This window comes from Trachinotus anak, unplaced genomic scaffold (genome assembly GCF_046630095.1).
Source record: "Trachinotus anak isolate AG129_WGS33_773 ecotype Australia unplaced genomic scaffold, CSIRO_AGI_Tana_v1 ptg000010l, whole genome shotgun sequence".
In the NCBI taxonomy this organism is placed as follows: domain Eukaryota; kingdom Metazoa; phylum Chordata; class Actinopteri; order Carangiformes; family Carangidae; genus Trachinotus; species Trachinotus anak.
This window is the reverse complement of record NW_027273861.1, coordinates 4,689,076-4,707,658: the sequence shown is the minus strand read 5'-3', so window position 1 is coordinate 4,707,658 and position 18,583 is coordinate 4,689,076. Positions and strand designations below refer to the sequence as shown.

At 44.7% G+C, this 18,583-nt stretch overlaps 1 protein-coding gene across 1 annotated transcript in view; it reads right to left on the bottom strand.

The window, feature by feature from the left end:
- Window positions 1-18,583, bottom strand: part of nhsa (Nance-Horan syndrome a (congenital cataracts and dental anomalies)) — a 60,165-nt gene that overhangs the window by 11,739 nt on the left and 29,843 nt on the right. Inside the window, exons 2-4 of the mRNA XM_071487037.1 lie at window positions 2,044-2,196; window positions 1,009-1,142; window positions 354-416 (exon numbers count right to left, since the gene is read on the bottom strand). Of these exons, the coding sequence (XP_071343138.1) occupies window positions 354-416; window positions 1,009-1,142; window positions 2,044-2,196 (350 nt within the window). The remainder of the gene's footprint in view (window positions 1-353; window positions 417-1,008; window positions 1,143-2,043; window positions 2,197-18,583) is intronic.

The following is an 18,583-nucleotide window of genomic DNA, read 5'->3' as shown; positions in this document are numbered from 1 at the left end:
GGTAATCACAGGCGCAAACTCGGAGAAGTCGACCCTATCATTACAGAAACCCAGGCTGCTGGGCGGCTGTGACCGTGGCCCTCACACACATTCCTCACATACTGCGAGCTCCGAGCCCAGCCCCTCACATGAACCCCGACAACCACTGTCTGACGCGACGGCCTGGATGAAACTTTACAGTTGTAACTATTACCACTTTTGACTAACTGGGTGGAGCAGGACGTGACCACCAGAGAGAAGCTGCATTCAGTGGGCATGCATTAAAAAAAAAAAAAAAGACCTGTTATGTAAATTAGAAGGAACCAAACAAACAGGAACAGGTGAGGAGAGAGGTGGGAGGGAGGGACCAGTACCTTTCTGCTCCAGGGGGAGAGGCGGCAACATTCGGTGGGGGAGGAGGAGCGGGTGGATTCAAACTGAGTCACAGGGCAAAAACAAAAACAAAGGAAAACAAAAGCACATGACAGAAATGAACATGGAGGTATCGACATGAACAAATACGCTGAGGAAACACATAAAACCTGAGAGAGGAGGAGGAGGATGTGGACTGTGAGATTATTCTGAGGCAGGGTGGTGAGAAAAAAAACTTCCTTCGTGAATCATGCTACATTTAAATATAAATTCAGAGCTGTCACGTGACGTTGAAACAACCATGCTCTGCACAGACGACATGAAACACACCACAGACACACACAGTCCTCTGTCCTCTTTACCTGCGTTTGTGCTAACTGTGCAGCTGCAGCTCTAAAATGTGTCTCTGGCTGCTTGTGAGGAACAAATGTGAATTTACCTTCAAACATCTGTGCAAAACAAGTGTGTAATTCATCTTCATTAAATACAGTTAAGTGCAAAAACAGGAAAAACAAAAATGCACCCACAGCACTGAACAAATATTAAGATACAGCGAAAACGGCAAACGGAAACAGGATCTGTGGCTGTGTCGACCCACCCCCTAACCTCCAGATTAAAACGTATGGAGCTGTTAGGATCCAGTGTTGGTCATCTCACCGTTGTCAGATTCGTGCCGCTCTTCTCTTGCCTCTGGATGATGCGAGGGGAGGGGTGCACGGGCATCGGGGGCACGGCTGAGATGGCAATGGTCACTCTCCGCTCCCTGCTGCCTGATTGTCTCCTCTGGTGATCTGCAAACCAGGGACCATGTAAAACACTGAAGACAGGCTGTAACTTCCTCATACACCCACACACATACATGAAAAGTGGTTGGAAGCGGGAAACATGAACCTTTATTATCATCATGGACAAGAGAAACAATTGGAGAGACCAACAAGTCTTTCAGTGTACACACAGGTGTGTGGGTATCATATTATTTTTTTTTAGTTAGTTTGTCTTTATTATGAAGGAACAGAGTCAGAGAGAGAGGGGGGTTAGGGATGAGAGAGAAGGGATGACATGCAGCAAAGGGCCTCGAACCCAGGCCGCTGTGATAAGGACTGAGCCTTAATGGCCTGTGCTCTGCCAGGTGAGCCCCAGGGCACATGGGTATAGTTTTAAGACAGACTCACAGACAAAGAAAGAAAGCCAGGGCAGAACTAGAAGGGCTGGACACACTACAATACAAAGCCATCAGTGTAACAGACTTTTAATGTTCGGTCATTAAGGCAGAGACGCAGTGAATTAAGTTTATTGTCTGTGTCATAATGGATTTCATTAAGTTAAAAGGGGATCGACAAAACGATTTAACCTCACATTTTCATACAATCAGTGACAACCACACACACACTATCACCTGAGCAATTACAATTATGACTGCAGCTGTGTCGGACTGCACAGGTGTTTATGTTACTGTGTCCACACCCCCCTGAAAAAGCTAGAACATCTCCTAATGCCTCAGCCCCCCCACCCTTCCTCTTACAGCCAGGGTGCAGTTGCAGACTACGCCCATTAGAGGGCAGCGTGACACCAGAATGACAAAGTCCACAACAGGACACAGAGCTGGTGGAGGAAGGATGAAGCCCAGGAGTGACTTTTTAAAAGATGTGAGACGGAAAGCAAAATAGGCTGGGTGGTGCTGAGGGGCCTCACCTCGGTGCAGGGCCCACAGGCTGAGGTTGGCTTGCCTGTGAAGCTCTTCTACACATGCTGGCCGCGTGGAGGGGTGGAAAATGTTCCTCTGCTGGTGCCAGGGGGCTTGGTAATGTGTCGTCAGCTTGCTCTCCACATCCAGGTTGGACACCGCTGTCGGAGAGAGAGGGAGCAGGTCAGACAACACATTCAGGTGACACACAACAGGACAACGGCGAGAACAAACTTGAAGCTTGATGCCAAAACAAGTCACAGTCACAAGCTCAGCTTCAGGAGCTCTGTCACATCTGTCTTGATAACTGTGTATGCTGACGCTTGAACTGGAAAAGCAGCTGGCTGTCGTCACATGGGGCAGCCTGCTGAGCTCCACGGGCCCTGGTAAAAACATCTCTAAATTTCCACTGTGGTATTTTTTGTGGTATCACACCGGTTACCATCATTAAGGTGAACACTGACTCAGAAAAATGTAACCAATGAGCTTTCCATCGTGGCAACAGCACGGAGCCGTGAGAGCAGCTTGATGTAAAGCACTGACTCACGTCAGGGTCGAGCCCTGAGACAGAGAAGACAGATTATCAGATCCAGTGTGAGCAGGACAATAGCCTGTTTACTGGTGCAATGCTATTACCTGGAGCTAAACAATAGGTGTCAGTGCAACCTGATACTGTGACTTTCATCCTCTAAACATTGACCAGTGCCCCTTCCCTCCCCTCCCCCCTCCTCAGGTTACAAAGAGGGGACGCTCGGCTTTCAGATTTCACACCATGCATACAGAGGCTGGAGAAGCTTCAGTCTAAAAGCAGCTCAGTTGCTTGTTTGGGTGTTGAGGGTTTTGGGTATTCCTTGGTAACCACAGTAACCCCATGGTTTAATGTCACAATGCTGTGAACTTTGGGTAATTCCCTCAGGTGAAGTCTGCATGCATGAAGGGCTAAACATGTCTGGTTTTGCAGTGGGACGGTCCTGAGCCCTCCTGGACGTATGTCTGTGAGTCGGTGAGGGTGGACACTGGGACTGGGCCTGTCTCTCTCTTCCTTGCTCTCCCTCAAACACCAGCTTTGTGCTGCTACTGTTATCTCTGTCAACTAAAAGTCCAAGGCCAGAGTAGTCTGATGGGATACAGCATCACAAATCTAACAGTGTAACAGTTAAGTCAGATAATAAACTACATAAAAACAGTTTCAGACAGACACTGGTCTGTGATAGTGTCGCACACATCCTCAGGAGAAGCTGAGGATTAACGTGTCTGTCAGTCTTCTCCTACCTGGACGACACGTCTGCTCTTGTCCTTGACCTGGCAGCTTTATTGAAACATGTTCTGTCTGACCCTCAACGTCTGCTGAGAGCCAGCTTCAGGCTGAGCACACTCCAGATTCACTCTGTAGTCCAGCCAGAGGCTAATTTTAGTCTCTTTCATTCATTCAAAAAAAAAGACACAGCTCAGCTCCTGATCACAGACACCAAAGGTCAGGACTGTGACGTGTGTGAGTTCTTTGACAGGTGCTTTCTAAGAAACATGGTGCCGTGCATGCAGGCCCCCGGAGAGGCAGTGAGTTTATCTGTTAGTCTGCAGGCCACTGGAAACAAGCTCTGTGCAGTTTCTCCTCCTCAGCTGCAGGAGCTGGAGGAGAACTCATCCAGCAGATGAGGAGATTAACAGTTGAGGAGCAGCGAGGCGTTCATGGTCTGTGGGACATGCACCTTTCAGCTTCGGGCAGAGACAGCCTGGCTGTTTGAGCTGCACATGAGCGTGATATCGATCATCTTATCGATCAACCTTCAATCTCTCAGCAAGAAAGAAAAAAAGTGACATGTTTAATGTTTCTATTTTAAATCAAAGCTATCTAACACTTGGTTCAGTTGAGTTGAGATGTGGCGACTGTGGAGTGTTTGATTCATGTCTACATCTGCTCTTCTCATTTATTGGGGAGTTTCCTTCGATTTGTCATCCATCTCTGAGTGTGCAGAATATGTTTGTGTGGCAATACACAACTCAACACAAGCCCCATGATGTTTCAAACTGAACGGCAAATTGTGCTGCATTTGTGCTGTGTGTTGTGGTGAAACACTGGTGATGTGTTGGGAGATATGACCCTGTGACATTGTTTGTCAGCCACTCCCCTCCCTGCCTCCCTGCTGAGACATGAACTGTTGGCCCTGGATGTCTCCAACACACCACAAACCCATCTGACAACAACAACAACAACAGGCACACAAACTGTACTTTCTATGCCTGTGCTTTTAAAAAAAAAATCTTCCTCTGGCTAAAAAGCCCATCAGTACTTCCTTTCACCTGGCTCAGTGAAATCTCAGAGTTTTTGTTAAGTACGTCTGTGCTTGTCTGACGAATCATTAGTGCATGAGGGACCTTTCCAGAAGTCCATATGGTTAAACCCTTTAATGGGAGAGCAGTGGTCAGCTGTTTCCCCAAACGAGGCCAAAGAAAACACATCAGCCGTCTGTCATCTCACTGACCTCTCGGCAGCTTTCTCTTTCTTCCACAGCCAGGCCGAGTGATCTTCAGCGTGGCCGTACTGAGCCAAATGAGCCACATGGCCTCAGGTGTGAAGACAAACAAGGGTTTTTGCAAAAACTTTCAGCTGGTCTGACACTTTTCTTTTGAGTTTTAAACAGGAAAGTCTCCTTTCTCCTTCTTCCTTACTTATTTTTTACTATGAATCATCCTGTGAACTCTCCTGGTGAGGTGAAATCATGCACTCTACTATCTGCACACAGACTATCAATCTCTCCTCCTCCTCCTCCTTCAGGATCATCCCCCAATAACCTCACCACTATCAGCCCTGCCAGCAGCCCTGCAGGCCTGGAGAAGGGGGATGAAAGCCTCCATCCTCAGACTGCCTCTGCCTTGTAATTTACTCGGTATTGGCCCAGACAGGAGCCAAGCCAAACCCTCTTACCCCCTCATACCCACACTCTCACACACCTACAATTTGCCAGCAGCCTGGGAAAACACAGCCACAGATGTCAGTCATCACACTTGGATAAGAAAAAACTCTTTCTGGATTTAATGCAGCATTGAGACAGGTTAGCTTAGATCATGCAAAAGAATCTAAGTGGGAACTTTTGTGCAAAAACATCTGAGTCTTCTCAGGCAGAGGGAACAGAAACCTGAAGCCCTGGCCCTCTACTGAACGACTGGTCGTCACAGCATCTAGTGTTTCTCCACAGTTGGGCTTCGTTCACACTGAATTAACCATGCAAAACTTTCAACTTTATGTCTCTAACAGAACGCTTTCATCTCATCGTCTCTTGCGTCTTGTGACAACAACCAAACGAGTGCAGGAAGTAGCAAGTTATACATGCAGAGCAGAAAGACATGCAGCTCAGTTAAAGCCCCAGTAAACTAGACAGTACCTTTGGATGTGAACGTGAGACAGCATCCTAGAGCCATGACGGAGCGTTGTGGTTTTAACTCATAGAGACTTTAAATCAGTCACTGTTCTCTATGTCCCTCATGTCTCTGCAGCAACGTCCCCTGGCTCCACTGCCGCTCTGACCTACAGCTCCACCGGAACATCTGCTCTCACTCCTCCCCCCCATGTCCCCTTCCCCACCCAGCGCTGGGTACAGATGGTGCATCCAGGCCCTGACTTGGGCTAAACTAATCTGTTTATGGTCTGCTACAGGAGAGTCTGAGTGTTAATCCAAACCGCTGAAACAACACTGACCGCTTAACCCACAATGGAGGATCATGGAGGGTGTAGAGGAATGCCAAAGGATGCATGGGACAGCGGGTATCTGTTTCCTTTACTCCAATAATATTCCACTCAAGTATTAATGTGTCAATGTGATTCAATCATTCACACACTCTGGACAAAACAGATCCAGTATTGTTCTGTACGTGAAATAAGACGAGGTAGAAAACAAAACAGTCTCAAATCATTTAAAGCTGATGCAGAAAACTAACATCTAGATTTCCAGATGAAGAGCTGAATGCATATCAGCGTACACACCGCACGGCAACAACAAACAACACAATGAACACCACTCACCTGACTCAAGCAAGAAACAACATGAAAACAGATACTAATCACGTCTCTTCCTGTTGCCAAAAGTCGAACAGTGTTGACCCTGGAAACAGTGATGCTGCTGCTGCAGTGAGTGTGGGCTGCTGGAGAAAGTCCCTCTGAGGTCTGATTAGTAAAACACAAAGAGTAGAGTCCCAGTGCCAGTAGGCTCATAATAATACCCGTCTCCCCGTTAATCCGCCCTGAGCCCTCGTCCTCACCAGCTGATCGCTGCTGCTGCTGCTGCTGCTGCTGAGCCGCTGCAGCAGGTGGAGCACAAGACTGTTTACGTTCAGTGAGGAGACGAGGCCACAGCCTGACGCCCTGCAGAGATGCTCCACTGAGGGAAGACAATTGACGATCACTGTATAAACTTGGTCTGAGATGTAAATGGGTGAAGATGATACTGATGAGCAGGAACATGTCCAACTAGAATAAACAATCAAAATCTTTGTGTTTCCATCAGATGAGATTACGCACAGGCTCGGACCCTGGTGGTCACTTTAAAGGACCAGTGAGAACGAGACACGTTCCTGAATCTTCTGCAGGGCTGACGATTATTTTCATTACATATTAAAGGGACAGTTCACCAATTTTACAAATGATGGTTAATTTATTCAACATGAGGAGTCCTACGAGGCTCTGAAGGAAGCTTTCTTAAATTTGAAGCTCAAGGTGCATTCTGGGAAGCATATAATCCAGGGTTTGTGGTGTGTGAAAATCTTGATCCTTGCAGCTTTGATTTTTACTGTTCTTTTTTTTAAATCTGTTTTTCTTAATTCCACCAACTTTACGGAAACGCAACAGGAAATTGTTGGAGTGGCCCTTTAATATAGTGATTTGTCTTGACATATCTTGATTGACTTGATTACTGATAACTTGATTTGTTTAATCACGATCCAAGCTAGCTAGATCCAACAAATATTTGGGATGATTAATCAATTTAAAAAAATGTTGCTGAATCATTATCTGTCAAACAAACAATCAAGACTGGCTAATAATTTCAGAACAAACCATAATCTTCTCTGAACTATAAGAGATTGTGGAGATTTTTATTTGAAGATCAAAGATTAGTTTCCTCTGGACTTTAATTTCCAAACTTTGAAACAAAATTAAAATGAGCTGATTGTGTTAACTTTGTCAGTACAAGTGCATCCTGGAGAGTCAAGAAGTTCTCAGTTTAATGCACTTTTATCATCAGGCCAATCATAACTGAGACTGTTCAGACCTGGTATTAACATCCGATCACAAGTGGTCAGCTTTAAGTTCAGGTGTGAACGCATCCAAGATGCATTGAGGACGCATTTGAGATCTGGCTAAAAACAACAACATATACCTGTTTATTTGCATATAACGTGGGGAAGTGAGATTATGGTCACTGGAGACACATGTGGAGACACATGTTTAATACCAGGTGTGAACAGTTGCAGTTAGAGCTGACCACTTGTGATCGGATCAGTGAAGACACATGTTAATTCCAGGTCTGAACAGGGCCTAATTTTAATGCTCGTCTCTGCTCTCGCATCCAATGACCTGCGTGTTTACACCACCACACCTATTGAAATGGGCTCTGCCTCACCTCACCTGGAGCTTTGATGTGGGGAGCAGGTGAGCCCTGTGACCTCTGCTTGGAATGTGATGCTGGGAACCAGGAGGCCTACCGAGAGGGGGAGGGGCTAATGAGCCATCGTTGTAGCCTGATGCTGCTGCTCTCAGCTGCCTGCAGGTACCACAGCTGAACTGTAATCAAACCACTGGTTCACTTCCTGAAGTGCTTTACTGCCCCTCAACACCAGTCAGGTAATCACCTGGCTGAGTGATGACAAATGGCCTCATCACGTCGGCCGATTCTGTTATTAGTCCTGTAAACTGTGACATTTTCATTCTGTTTAATTCATTGTTTAGTTCACAGTGAAACTTTTACACGAGACCATGACGTCACCACTGGAGCTGAAGTACTGCATGTGTGAAGTTGTTTAATTGTAGTGAACTGAAGCCCGTCTGTATTTCCTGACTTGAGGTCAGGACGTCAGCACGCGCTGGCACTGCCACGAGCCCACACACGAGAAGCTCTTCTGGTGGTGAAATTAAATCATAGTTGTGCTTCAGCAGACGTTACTCTAGTCTACGCTCCGATTTTGGATCAGTGCCTGGACCAAATTGTCTGTCTGCTTGTGTGCCAGGGGGTGCAGCGAGGGTGGAAATGAAGACGGAGTGGGGGAAATCCCATCAGATATCACACAGTTTCCATTGTAGAGGATGCATTACCTCACAACAAACACAGCAATCTGCTGGCGGCAAACAGCGAGACAGAAGGGCTGAGTGTCACCCAACAGACAGTCAGTGTAATATCTGAACTTTAACATGGTAACACACCAACACACAGGACTCCATGCAAATAGCTCCAATAGACAAAACAATATATTTCAGCAACAGGAAACACATCTCAAATCCACAGCTTCCCTCTTGTGACACACTCTCCAAAAGGGCTATAATATTTCTAATGTTTATTCATTTCCCAAACACACACACAAACACTGGATAATATCTGAGACCAAAAGGACATTTCCTGACACTGAAATCCTCCTGAAGATCACCCAGCGTTCAGAGCTGTAGCCGAGCAGCAGTGTACGGCTGAGGCCTGTTTTCTCAGCTGCTTCATATTACCACTACAAAGTCCAACAGCAGGCTGCGGAAACTTTGAAATACTTTCCATTTTGAAACCTCCAGAGTGGTACATATTGCAGGGCAGGCACAATGCCAACGAGAAGATCTCTCACTCTGAGGAGAGAGCAGATTTTTTTTTGGATGTATTATGACGTCTGACATCCTCAGAAACATTTCCTTTGTAAAGCTTTTACAGCGCGGTGAATGTTCATGGGAGTACGTGGTGTGTTTTATGGCTCAGTAATGAGCCGGCAGTTTTGTTAGACTCATAACACATCTGTGTGACATTCACATTGAATTAGTTTCTGAGCTAAGGACAAGAGTTCATGGCTTCAGTTCATCTGTTTCTAAATGATGTTTTTAATCATGATTTTAATCATGGAGCTGCTCTCCAGACATGTTTGAAACTCTGTTAAAACACTCTGCTATGATTCATATTTTCTTACACATGGTTTTCACACATTAGCTCATCTACTCTCACTTCCTCAATGAGAAATCAGGATCAGGCCTTATGCCCCGCCCACCACCTGCTGCTCCAGGTCTCCAGATGAAAGAGCAGAGAGTATCAAGATGGTTAGAGGAGGAAACATCAGAGACTCAGCCACATGTTTGAGCCTCAGTCAGACCCAGACTCAGGAGTTTTTGAGGAGTATGTTGTGACCAAAATCACAGACCCCACAGGTCTGTCACCCGGTGCTGTTAAACCAAAAAACTGCAGCTACACTGCACTCAGGCATAAAAAACCCGAAAATAAGTTTCAAAAACACACAATCATAGAGCGAAGTGTCTCACACAGAGGCTGCGATACTTTTACAGGAGCAGCGATCCAGGGATGGGATGTGACATACCTGTTCTAATGGTTTGCACGGCAGCTAGCAGCTGATTCTGTGTGTGTCCTCTGTAAGCGCATGTGATGACATCGCTCCTTGCAGTTGTATTTATTAGTGGGTTTACCCACATTTAAAAAACCCGCTTGTACCCCCTAATTTTAAAAAGGGTATATAAGTTTACTGCTCGTTTCACTGGCTTCCCCAAAAAAATAATTTAATGCTTCTTAAACATAACATTAAAAATTAACACCTGCAGAGAGTCAGTGATTACAAGACAACGTCTGCAAATTCATGTTTGTGCTCTTATTCTCAACTGGCCAAGAGTTAGCAAAGCACTAAGGACAAAGCTGACTACAAGTCTGAAAGCTGAACCTGCGGTTTACAAATGAAACATTTACTCCCAGAGCTGGTGGAGGTTACACAAGTGATTCAAAGCAGAGTAAATAAATAAAAATGTTGCTTAAGATTCACAGCAGTCAGAATCAGCTCAAACAGGAAAAGTGGGAGTTTCCACAGTAATTCCCAGTGTACTGTAATATAAATGTTGGTTAACATGAATCAACCAGAGAGAAAACAATGAAATCATCTGTAATGGTACTGTGCACAGATCTGCCCTGATCAAAATCTCAAATCATCTCTTCAGAACGAACTCTCAGCTTGTCTGCTCTGCAAACCTCTTGTCGCCCTTGTCCACTCCATAAATCCTGACCTTTAGTTTACCAGCATCCGCTCTTTGACTCACGCTTGTTGAGCAATGAAAAGGAAAAAACTGTGAATGAGAGCAAGTCCCAGCTAACAGCGGCGGCATTTCATTTTTCTGTGTTTTACGTGCACGCTCAGCGGGGTCAGCAGGGGTCACCGCCTGCATTCAGCAACCTCTTACCTCTTGACCTCTAAACAGCTCATTATGAGGTCTGCACACAGACTGGGAGGTCGGCTCACATCAGTAAACACTCAAGTAAATCACCAGCTCATTGGCTCCACTTGGCCCTTTCAGTCACACTGTGTTTTGTTAGTGATCAAATGTTTTGTTTATTTAAAAAAAAAAGAAAAAGCAATGAACAGCCAAAAAACCAAAAAGGCAGGAAAGAATAAGAAAAAAACCCCCACAGCTCTCACTCCCTCTCCCCACCCGAGGGCACCCCAGGACCATCAAGTGTGAACCAGAACGTGACCAGTTTTCCCTGCAGACTCTGGGTTTTAAATGATAAAAACAAGTTAATTCATAAAAACCAGTCCTGACAATAACAACCTTCTGCTGAGTTACTGCAATTACTTGTCTGAGAGAATGTCCTGGAACAAGAAAGCAGCAGCTCTTTAGGGTTGTTATTGCGCCACATGTAGGAATAACAGAACAAGAAATTGTTAACTGCCTGTTCTCCTAAGCACCTTAAAATTCCTGTACTCCTTAAATCAGCACGGAGTTCATTTTTTACAGCTCTGTCCTCCTGCTCTGCCACAGACGCCTCTGGGAGGCTGCAGCACACCCTCTCATATCACATCATTTAACGGTCTTTGAGGTCACAGCTGACTCCTATTGGGCTGTAATGGCTCTCCCGCTGAGCTTGGCCCGGGTCCCTGCTTTCGCTAGACCTTTGAAGTGCTCACACACACTAACGCCCGGCCTCTGTAGAGGAGGAAGGGGTGTGTCTGGCCTGGTTCCTCCTCAAAAAAAAAAAAAAAGCTCTGTGGGTTTTCCATACCCTCCAGGTACACCTGGCCTATTAGTCTCACAAATGAAAATGTGCGTCCTTTGACCTCCTGCTTTTGTTCAGCCTGCACTCCCGTCTCGCAGGCACCTCGGGAAAGGCGGGAACTCTTGGTAGGAGTGTAAAAAAGAGAATAAGCTCCTGGCTTTACTGGAAGTAAGGGTAGTGTTAACCACGAGGAGGAGGATAATGAAAAACCTTGAAGTCAGAACAAGGGGAGAAGTAATGTGAGCGGCCTCTGCGTGGTCAGCTCTGTCAACACGAGCCCGAGTGCTTACGGGAATATGAGTGCATTTGAAAAAAGGTGAAACAAAAGTGTTTTCTCTGTGGCCAGATGGGACTGAATTTACCTTTCCATCAGTGCAAAGCCAAGGAAAACAAGAAGAGAACAGCAATGGAGATGAATCTTTCATCAGGCTGTCTCTCTGCCAAACCAACACGCTTCACTGAGCTGTTTGTTCCTGCATGTCACCCCTGTAATAAAGTGTGCATCGTGCTGCACCCATGCAGCCTGTAGACGTTATGTAATTTCAGAACAACACCACGTGCACGTACAACATGAGGCAGATAAAGATGATGTAGATGTTTTTCATTTCATGCCTGGTTTTTCATGATATATAAATGTAATCACTTGGTGTAAATGTAAATGGTTAAACACAAGTGAGGAGAAACATTGACAACAAATAATCATCAATAATCTACTCAGTCCTGATCACAGACACATTATCAAGTGCACATCATTAAATCTGCACAGGTGACAAACAGCAGCCTGAACAGTGAGTGTTGCTACAAATCAAGACGAGACCTGGTGACATGCTGCTCTGATTAATTACTGCAAACATATGATGTGATCAGTCAATCAAACAGACGCTTCACATCCTGAATGACACTTCAAACAATCACCTCACTGATTAAACACAGTCTCTGCTGTGTGATGCAGCTCTGCTGCTCACTGTGAAGCTTGAAGGAGCAGTTTGACAGTTTGTCTGTGTCTGTGTGGTAAATATCAGAGGTGGGAGTAAAGTCACACACGTGCACGTCTCAGGTTACTGTTGAGGTCGAGTCCCTGCTGTGACAGGTTGAGTTATTGCTCGGATGAATTCTGATGATCAGCCTCAGTTTCCACATTAAACCAGTTAAAGACAGCGATCATGAAAAGTTTAGTTTGACTTTTAACATTAATGAAAACTGTTGCTGTGAAGACTGGAGTCTGTGACTGCAGCCACCCAAGGAGGATATGTTTTCACCTGTGTCGGCAGCTTTACCTCAAAAGTACTTAACTGATTTGCACCAAACTTAGTGGGGAGGATGGGGGAGGGGCCAGGGAGGAAGCCATAAGATCTTGATACCAGATCTGGTTACAGGGTTGGATCCAGGATTATTATTATTATTTTTAATGGCTTTCTTATATAACTATACATCTGTATGTGGGACCTCTATTGTGCTCTGTTCTCTCTCCTCCTGCAATACAGAATTTAGTGTTTTTGGACTTTGCCTCTCCCCATAACAGCTGCCTCTGCATTGGCTTCTGCTGGTCGAGGTAGTAAGTTGCCAGGTTTGTAGGCGCTGCACTAGAAATCATCTAATAATCTTTCAAAAATAAAATGTTGCTTCTCAATATCTAGAAAAATGCAAATATTTAATTAATTCCTCTGAATTAATTCATCTGAAGTCATGAACACTGCATCAAAGTCAAGCTGAGTCTGTCATCAGTGATGGTCAAAGCAAGTCTCAAATCCTTCAGTTTGTGACTTAAGTCTGACTTGAGTCAAGTCATGTTACTCAAGTCCCCCACCTCTGGTAAATGTCATCAATAATTATCAATAATACTTCTATAGACAAAAGTATTAATGTAATAGTTTAAGTAATGTTAGTATATGCACAGTATATGTAAATAATGTTGCAGCAGCTTTTCAGAACGAGGGTCACAAAGAGAGTAAATTAAAGACAGACATGTTTCCCATTAGAGCTGCACAACTAATCCAAATATAATCAAAATCACAACATGGCCAAGTGCAATATCCAAATCACAGGAGCTGCAAGTCTTTTGATAAAGGCAAAATGTGCCACAACATGGTTGTGCATCATTAGCATCATTAAAAAAAACCCCTGGCCTAGAAATCATATCCTCCTGTCATAAGGGAACAAGTTTGTTTGGTACAAGCTTCAACAAAAATCACATCATCATTATTTTACATTTTTTCTGAGAAAATCTAATGAAAAAAATGTCAACTTTTGTCAGTTTCCAGACGTTATTTACAGCAGTGCTGATGTTCTGACCTCATGTGTGCAGTGACACTCAGAGTAAGTCAGAGTCCAGGAGCCACAACAACAGTCTTGGTCTTATGCACACTCTCTTCACGGTGTTTTCCATCGTCAATCTTTCACACAACAACCAGCTCTCAACAACAGAAGCACGTCCAGTGTTGTGTGCAGCTGCTCATTTATTAGCTTGTTATTCAGTGTGTGACAGACTGAGAGGTCAGAGGGTACAAGTCTGCACAGCACTCGGGTCTCGGGTCACAGTCAGAGCTACAGAGGTTATGGAAACAGCGAAGCGATTGATGCACAAGTGAGCATGCATACATACGTGTGTGTGTATGTGTGTGTGCAGGTGTATGCGAAGAGTGGCCTTCGGGAGAAGCCTCTCACATTTGGACAGAGGCTCTGTAACCTGGCTCTAGGTACACCAGCATATGCAGACTGTTATATAAGTGTCTGAGCAGCTTAATCACAGAAGGTTTTCTGCACACAGTTTCCTGTGTAAACACTGAGCTGTGTGAGCCTCAGACTCTGGTTTCACCAGTTTACTGGCATCACTCACCGCTCACATGGAGCACAATAAGCAGAACAGACAGACTGTGAAGGGAGGGAAACACAACGAGGGGAAAAAGGAAACCCAGAACACAGACAAGGGGGAAGGTGTGGTTTGGAAAGAGACAAGGAGGACAGAATTTGTGCCGGACGACTGCAATGGAAACCTCTCTTTAACTAACACATATGGTCAGACTGAGGTCAGTTTCGTAGGCGAGTGACCTGTTCATGTCTGTGGGAAAGTCATTAGGAGGGAGCGGCAATAGGCTGAGCTGGCAGGAATGAGCTGAGCTGAGCTGAGCCATGCCTCAAACATCTCTGCCTGATGGGATTCAGCTCGGAGAGAGAATAAACTGGAGGCCTGGCTGGTTCAACACAAACCAGCTGCTGGCAGGAAGGATGGATATGCAGGGAGCGAACCCAGCAGCCCTTTGAGGGGAAACAATGGAGAGGATCAGGCCATACCAGTTCCTGGTGGCTTCCAACGCCACGCCCAGAGAGCCCCCAAACACGCAAGCTCTCCGTGAGGCGTTAAGTTTGGCATCATTTGGTTTCATTTATGAGAAAAATCCAATAATATTACCAATATCATTGGATTTTACACAGCCAAGAAAATCATGTTTAATCAGTGTCAGGTTGGACATAAAGTCCCTGAGGAGCATTTGAGCCTCTGTGGGGACACGAACAAAACAGCTTCTAAAAATCAGAGGCCTCCTGCCTCCTCTCTCCCAGGATGCACTGGGAGTGCACCACATGTACCCTTCTATTGTTAGCCTCTCTGCGTCAGCACAGAACAAAAATATTCAAACATAAACTGTTGGATTCTGCTGAAGTGGTGAGCTGTTGCGTGACTGCCAGTGTGTGTGTTTACTCCTCAGCACAGCAGTGGAGAAAGCATCAATAAGCTGGAGTGTGCACCGCTGGGCTGTTAGTGCCCATGCTGACTGCTCATATCGACTCATGCCAGCAAATGACAAAAAAGGACGCCATTGTCTGTATTACTTTAAGCTCTGCATCTCCATGGAAATGGGCACATATGCACGGAGACATGTGCTTGAGTAAGAGTGTGCTCTTTCACAGCTAATCAAACCTCAGCTGTGCAGAGAAAACTCAAGTATTACTCTGCACTGAACCATGAGTCCTGTGCAGATGTTTGTCTGAGCAGCAGAACCAAATGTACAAAAAGAAAAAGTTTAAAGTTCCCATATTGTATAAAGTGAAATTTCAATGTCTTTTTGATTATAAATCAGGTCTAGATTCTGGATTTATACTGTGAAAGTATCAAAGTCTCAGTCTACAGAGAAATGCACACAGCCTGTATTCAGAAACTGAGCCTTAAAACCAGCCGTCAGGACTTCTGGAATTTTGTGATGTCACAACTAAGCATTCACTGCTATCAGCCATGCCCTAAGCCCCGCCCACCTGGACCCACCATCCAACCTTGTAGGATTTGGTTTCTCAGAGTGTTTAGCTGAAATCTGCTATATTTTTATTTGATCACTCAGAAAACAGTCAGCCAATCAGAGGAGAGGCTCAGATCCTCTCTTCTGACTGGCTGACTGACCTGTTGTTAATAAAAACTCCAGAGAGAAGCCTGAGAGAGGAGATGTAAAACTAACTGAGATGGTTTTTGGTTCTTAAAACCACAAATATATCTTCTGATGGATATCAACACTTCAAAATAAAACACAAGTGTAAAATATGAGACCTTTAAACAAAACTTATTATTAGTTTAAATTCACAAATTGGCTCCAGATGTACTGCAAATATACATTTAATTGACACTTACCTATTGATCATCAGCAGACACCAGCAGGAAGTCATGGGGGACATGAAAAAGAAAGAAAGAAAACACATTATGAGTTGGTTACAGCGAGAAGCATCTTGTTATAATTTAATACTGTACTTTTTTTCTGCTCAGATGGATCTCTAGAGAGAGCTGTAGCTGGAAAGTAGCAGGGTTGTTTTTCACTACATTAGAAACAGTTTTTCTTTCCTGCCCCTCAGATAAAATCTTATCACCCAGCATATGTTGTGAGAGTGTCCCAAACAGGAAGCGAACATCTTCACCTCGCTCTAATCTCTACGCGTGTGTTCTCTGGAGTGTTTCTCTGTGACTCGACTTTACAGATGCCAGACTCTGGCCTCTGATGGGACACGGCTCTCGTGCCGGAGGACTCGCTCTGAATGCGGCTCTATCCCACGGGAGTTCGCTGAGAAAAATAAAGAAATGGTCCAGGGTAAAGGCCAGAGAGAGAAAGTAGGCCTGACTCTTGAATAGCCTGCTGCCCCTGGAGGGCTCTCTCATGTAAGTGCTTCATGAATGGCAGGCCTGAGGACCGGACGCCAATAAGCACTGAAATTTTGGCGGTCACTGGCTATTACGCTACAAGGGACAGGTGCCATGAAGCTGAAAGAGCAAATTCTCTTTGTGGCTATGAAGCAGTGGCTAAAGAGCAGCAATGCCCTCTAGATTTGGTATTTTGTCAAAGCTTTTTATTTATCTAGTAATTTTTTGTCTAGAATTAACCAGTTGTCATTTGCTTACAATGTTTTTGTCTTTTCTGAGGAGCCGTGTCTGTTTTCCCTCCCGTGCTCCTATACCCACCACTTAATTGCAGTAGCAGCATTTTGGTAATGATGGGTCCTGTTGTTATGTCACGATGTAAAATTAGTGGGTGCAGCCAAAGGCATGGCATCCGTGACACACACTGTTGGGTATGTGGTGGCAGTTTTACGCAAATCAGAGCCCACGAGAATGTAGGGCAGTCTGCTCTCCTGTAAGAACGGAGGAAGCAGAATGCAGCATATAAAGCATAAAAAAGTCAGACTTTAGGAATGACCTTACTTTGCTTCTCAAACTCAGGCTGATTGAGTAACGGTGCACTATTACTGTTTAACCATTAAATTCAACTGACCTTTCTATTCTTAAACAGCACATATACATAATACAATGACAACGGCGGCAGATTCACCACACAAAATTCATAGTAACCTTTGAAATAATAGGTTAGCTAACTAGCTAATCAAGCTAATGGTAGTTATCATCCAGCAACAGTCAGTCAATAACTGGGATTTTTCCATAGACTGTGAATAAAGATGGACATAGCCTCTGTGACATCACCCATGGGTTTCTGAAGAGTGATTTTGAAGCTCAGAGTGGGCTGCTCGGCCATCGCCATCTTGGCAGGGCCTGACTCCGGCTAACTCCCGACTAATCCAAAAACTGACAGAGAGGCGAGTTGTGTGTGGAGCTGAGACTTTGGCGAATGCTGGTTTGTGGCAAACATACGCTCATCCACCTGTCACTCAAAGAAACCACGCCCTCAATTATGCAGAACTTCAACCCTTAACAAAATTTGAGTAAGTTATATAAAAATTCACCCTCTGCACAGTTGTTATGAAAGAGGAAATTAGCTCTAAAGACCAAAACCGTTTTTGCACCAGGCTGTAAACATGTTTATTTCTGCTGTTAAGTTGCAGTATTTAACTCTTTACTGTTGGCTTCATTTTTCAGCCCCGGAGGTTGATGCTTGGGTTTTTCATTAGCATAGCTTTTAGCCCCACAAACTCAAATAACCTAGTAAGTTAATAATGTGGCCCTGGCTTTGGATGTAATGCTTGGTTACTGCTGTATGCTGTAAGCTAGGACATGCTAATAATTACAGCTTACATTAGGACTGAGGACCACACTTCTGTTCTTGTGTGTTTGGTTTTGAACAGATCTCCAGATCTGGACAGACGTACTGTGCCTGGTTATAACTACAGTTACAACTGTGTTTGGGGCACTTACGGCCAAAAACATGTTCCTCTTCAGCCCTCAGACCCCTTCAGGCTTTAGCAAAAATAATTTAGCGGAGGACAAACAAGGAAACTGCAGTGTTTCACCTCAGTCTGTTCTGTTCAGGCCATGAAAAAATAAACACAAAAGACTGATGTGAATGAAAATAACTACAGATCACTGCAAAAGTCAAGTTGAGTGACATAGGAAAACAGACCGCGTACCAAAGCAAACATTAAGAAACAGGCAAACATAATTTAAAAGCGCTTAATAAAACCTACAAGGAGCTCACCTGACAACATCACCGGAGGAAATTAAATACACTGTACAAGCATGCACGCATCAATCATCCGGCCCTGAGGCCAAATGGCAAATTACTCTGACGTTGTAATTTACCACAGTACTAACCGCTTTACACAGAATTGTTGCTGTGAGTATAACCACAGTCCACTTTGTTTTAACCAGTCTTTAAAAAGCTGATCTAACCATAAATTCATCTGACAGAGAGTAAATGTCTTTCCTGGTTGTACGATGTGGAGTGTTTTCCTTTCCTGCACACAGTTTTGGGTGTGTGCTCTCCAGTCGGTTACATACAGGGGACCACCGTCAGAGATGGTGAAGAGAAAAGTTATCTTCATCCACTCAAGCTGTTTCTAATGGTGTCCAAATTCCACCAGATGGCTTTTCTCAACAGATTGCAGTCAGGAGCAG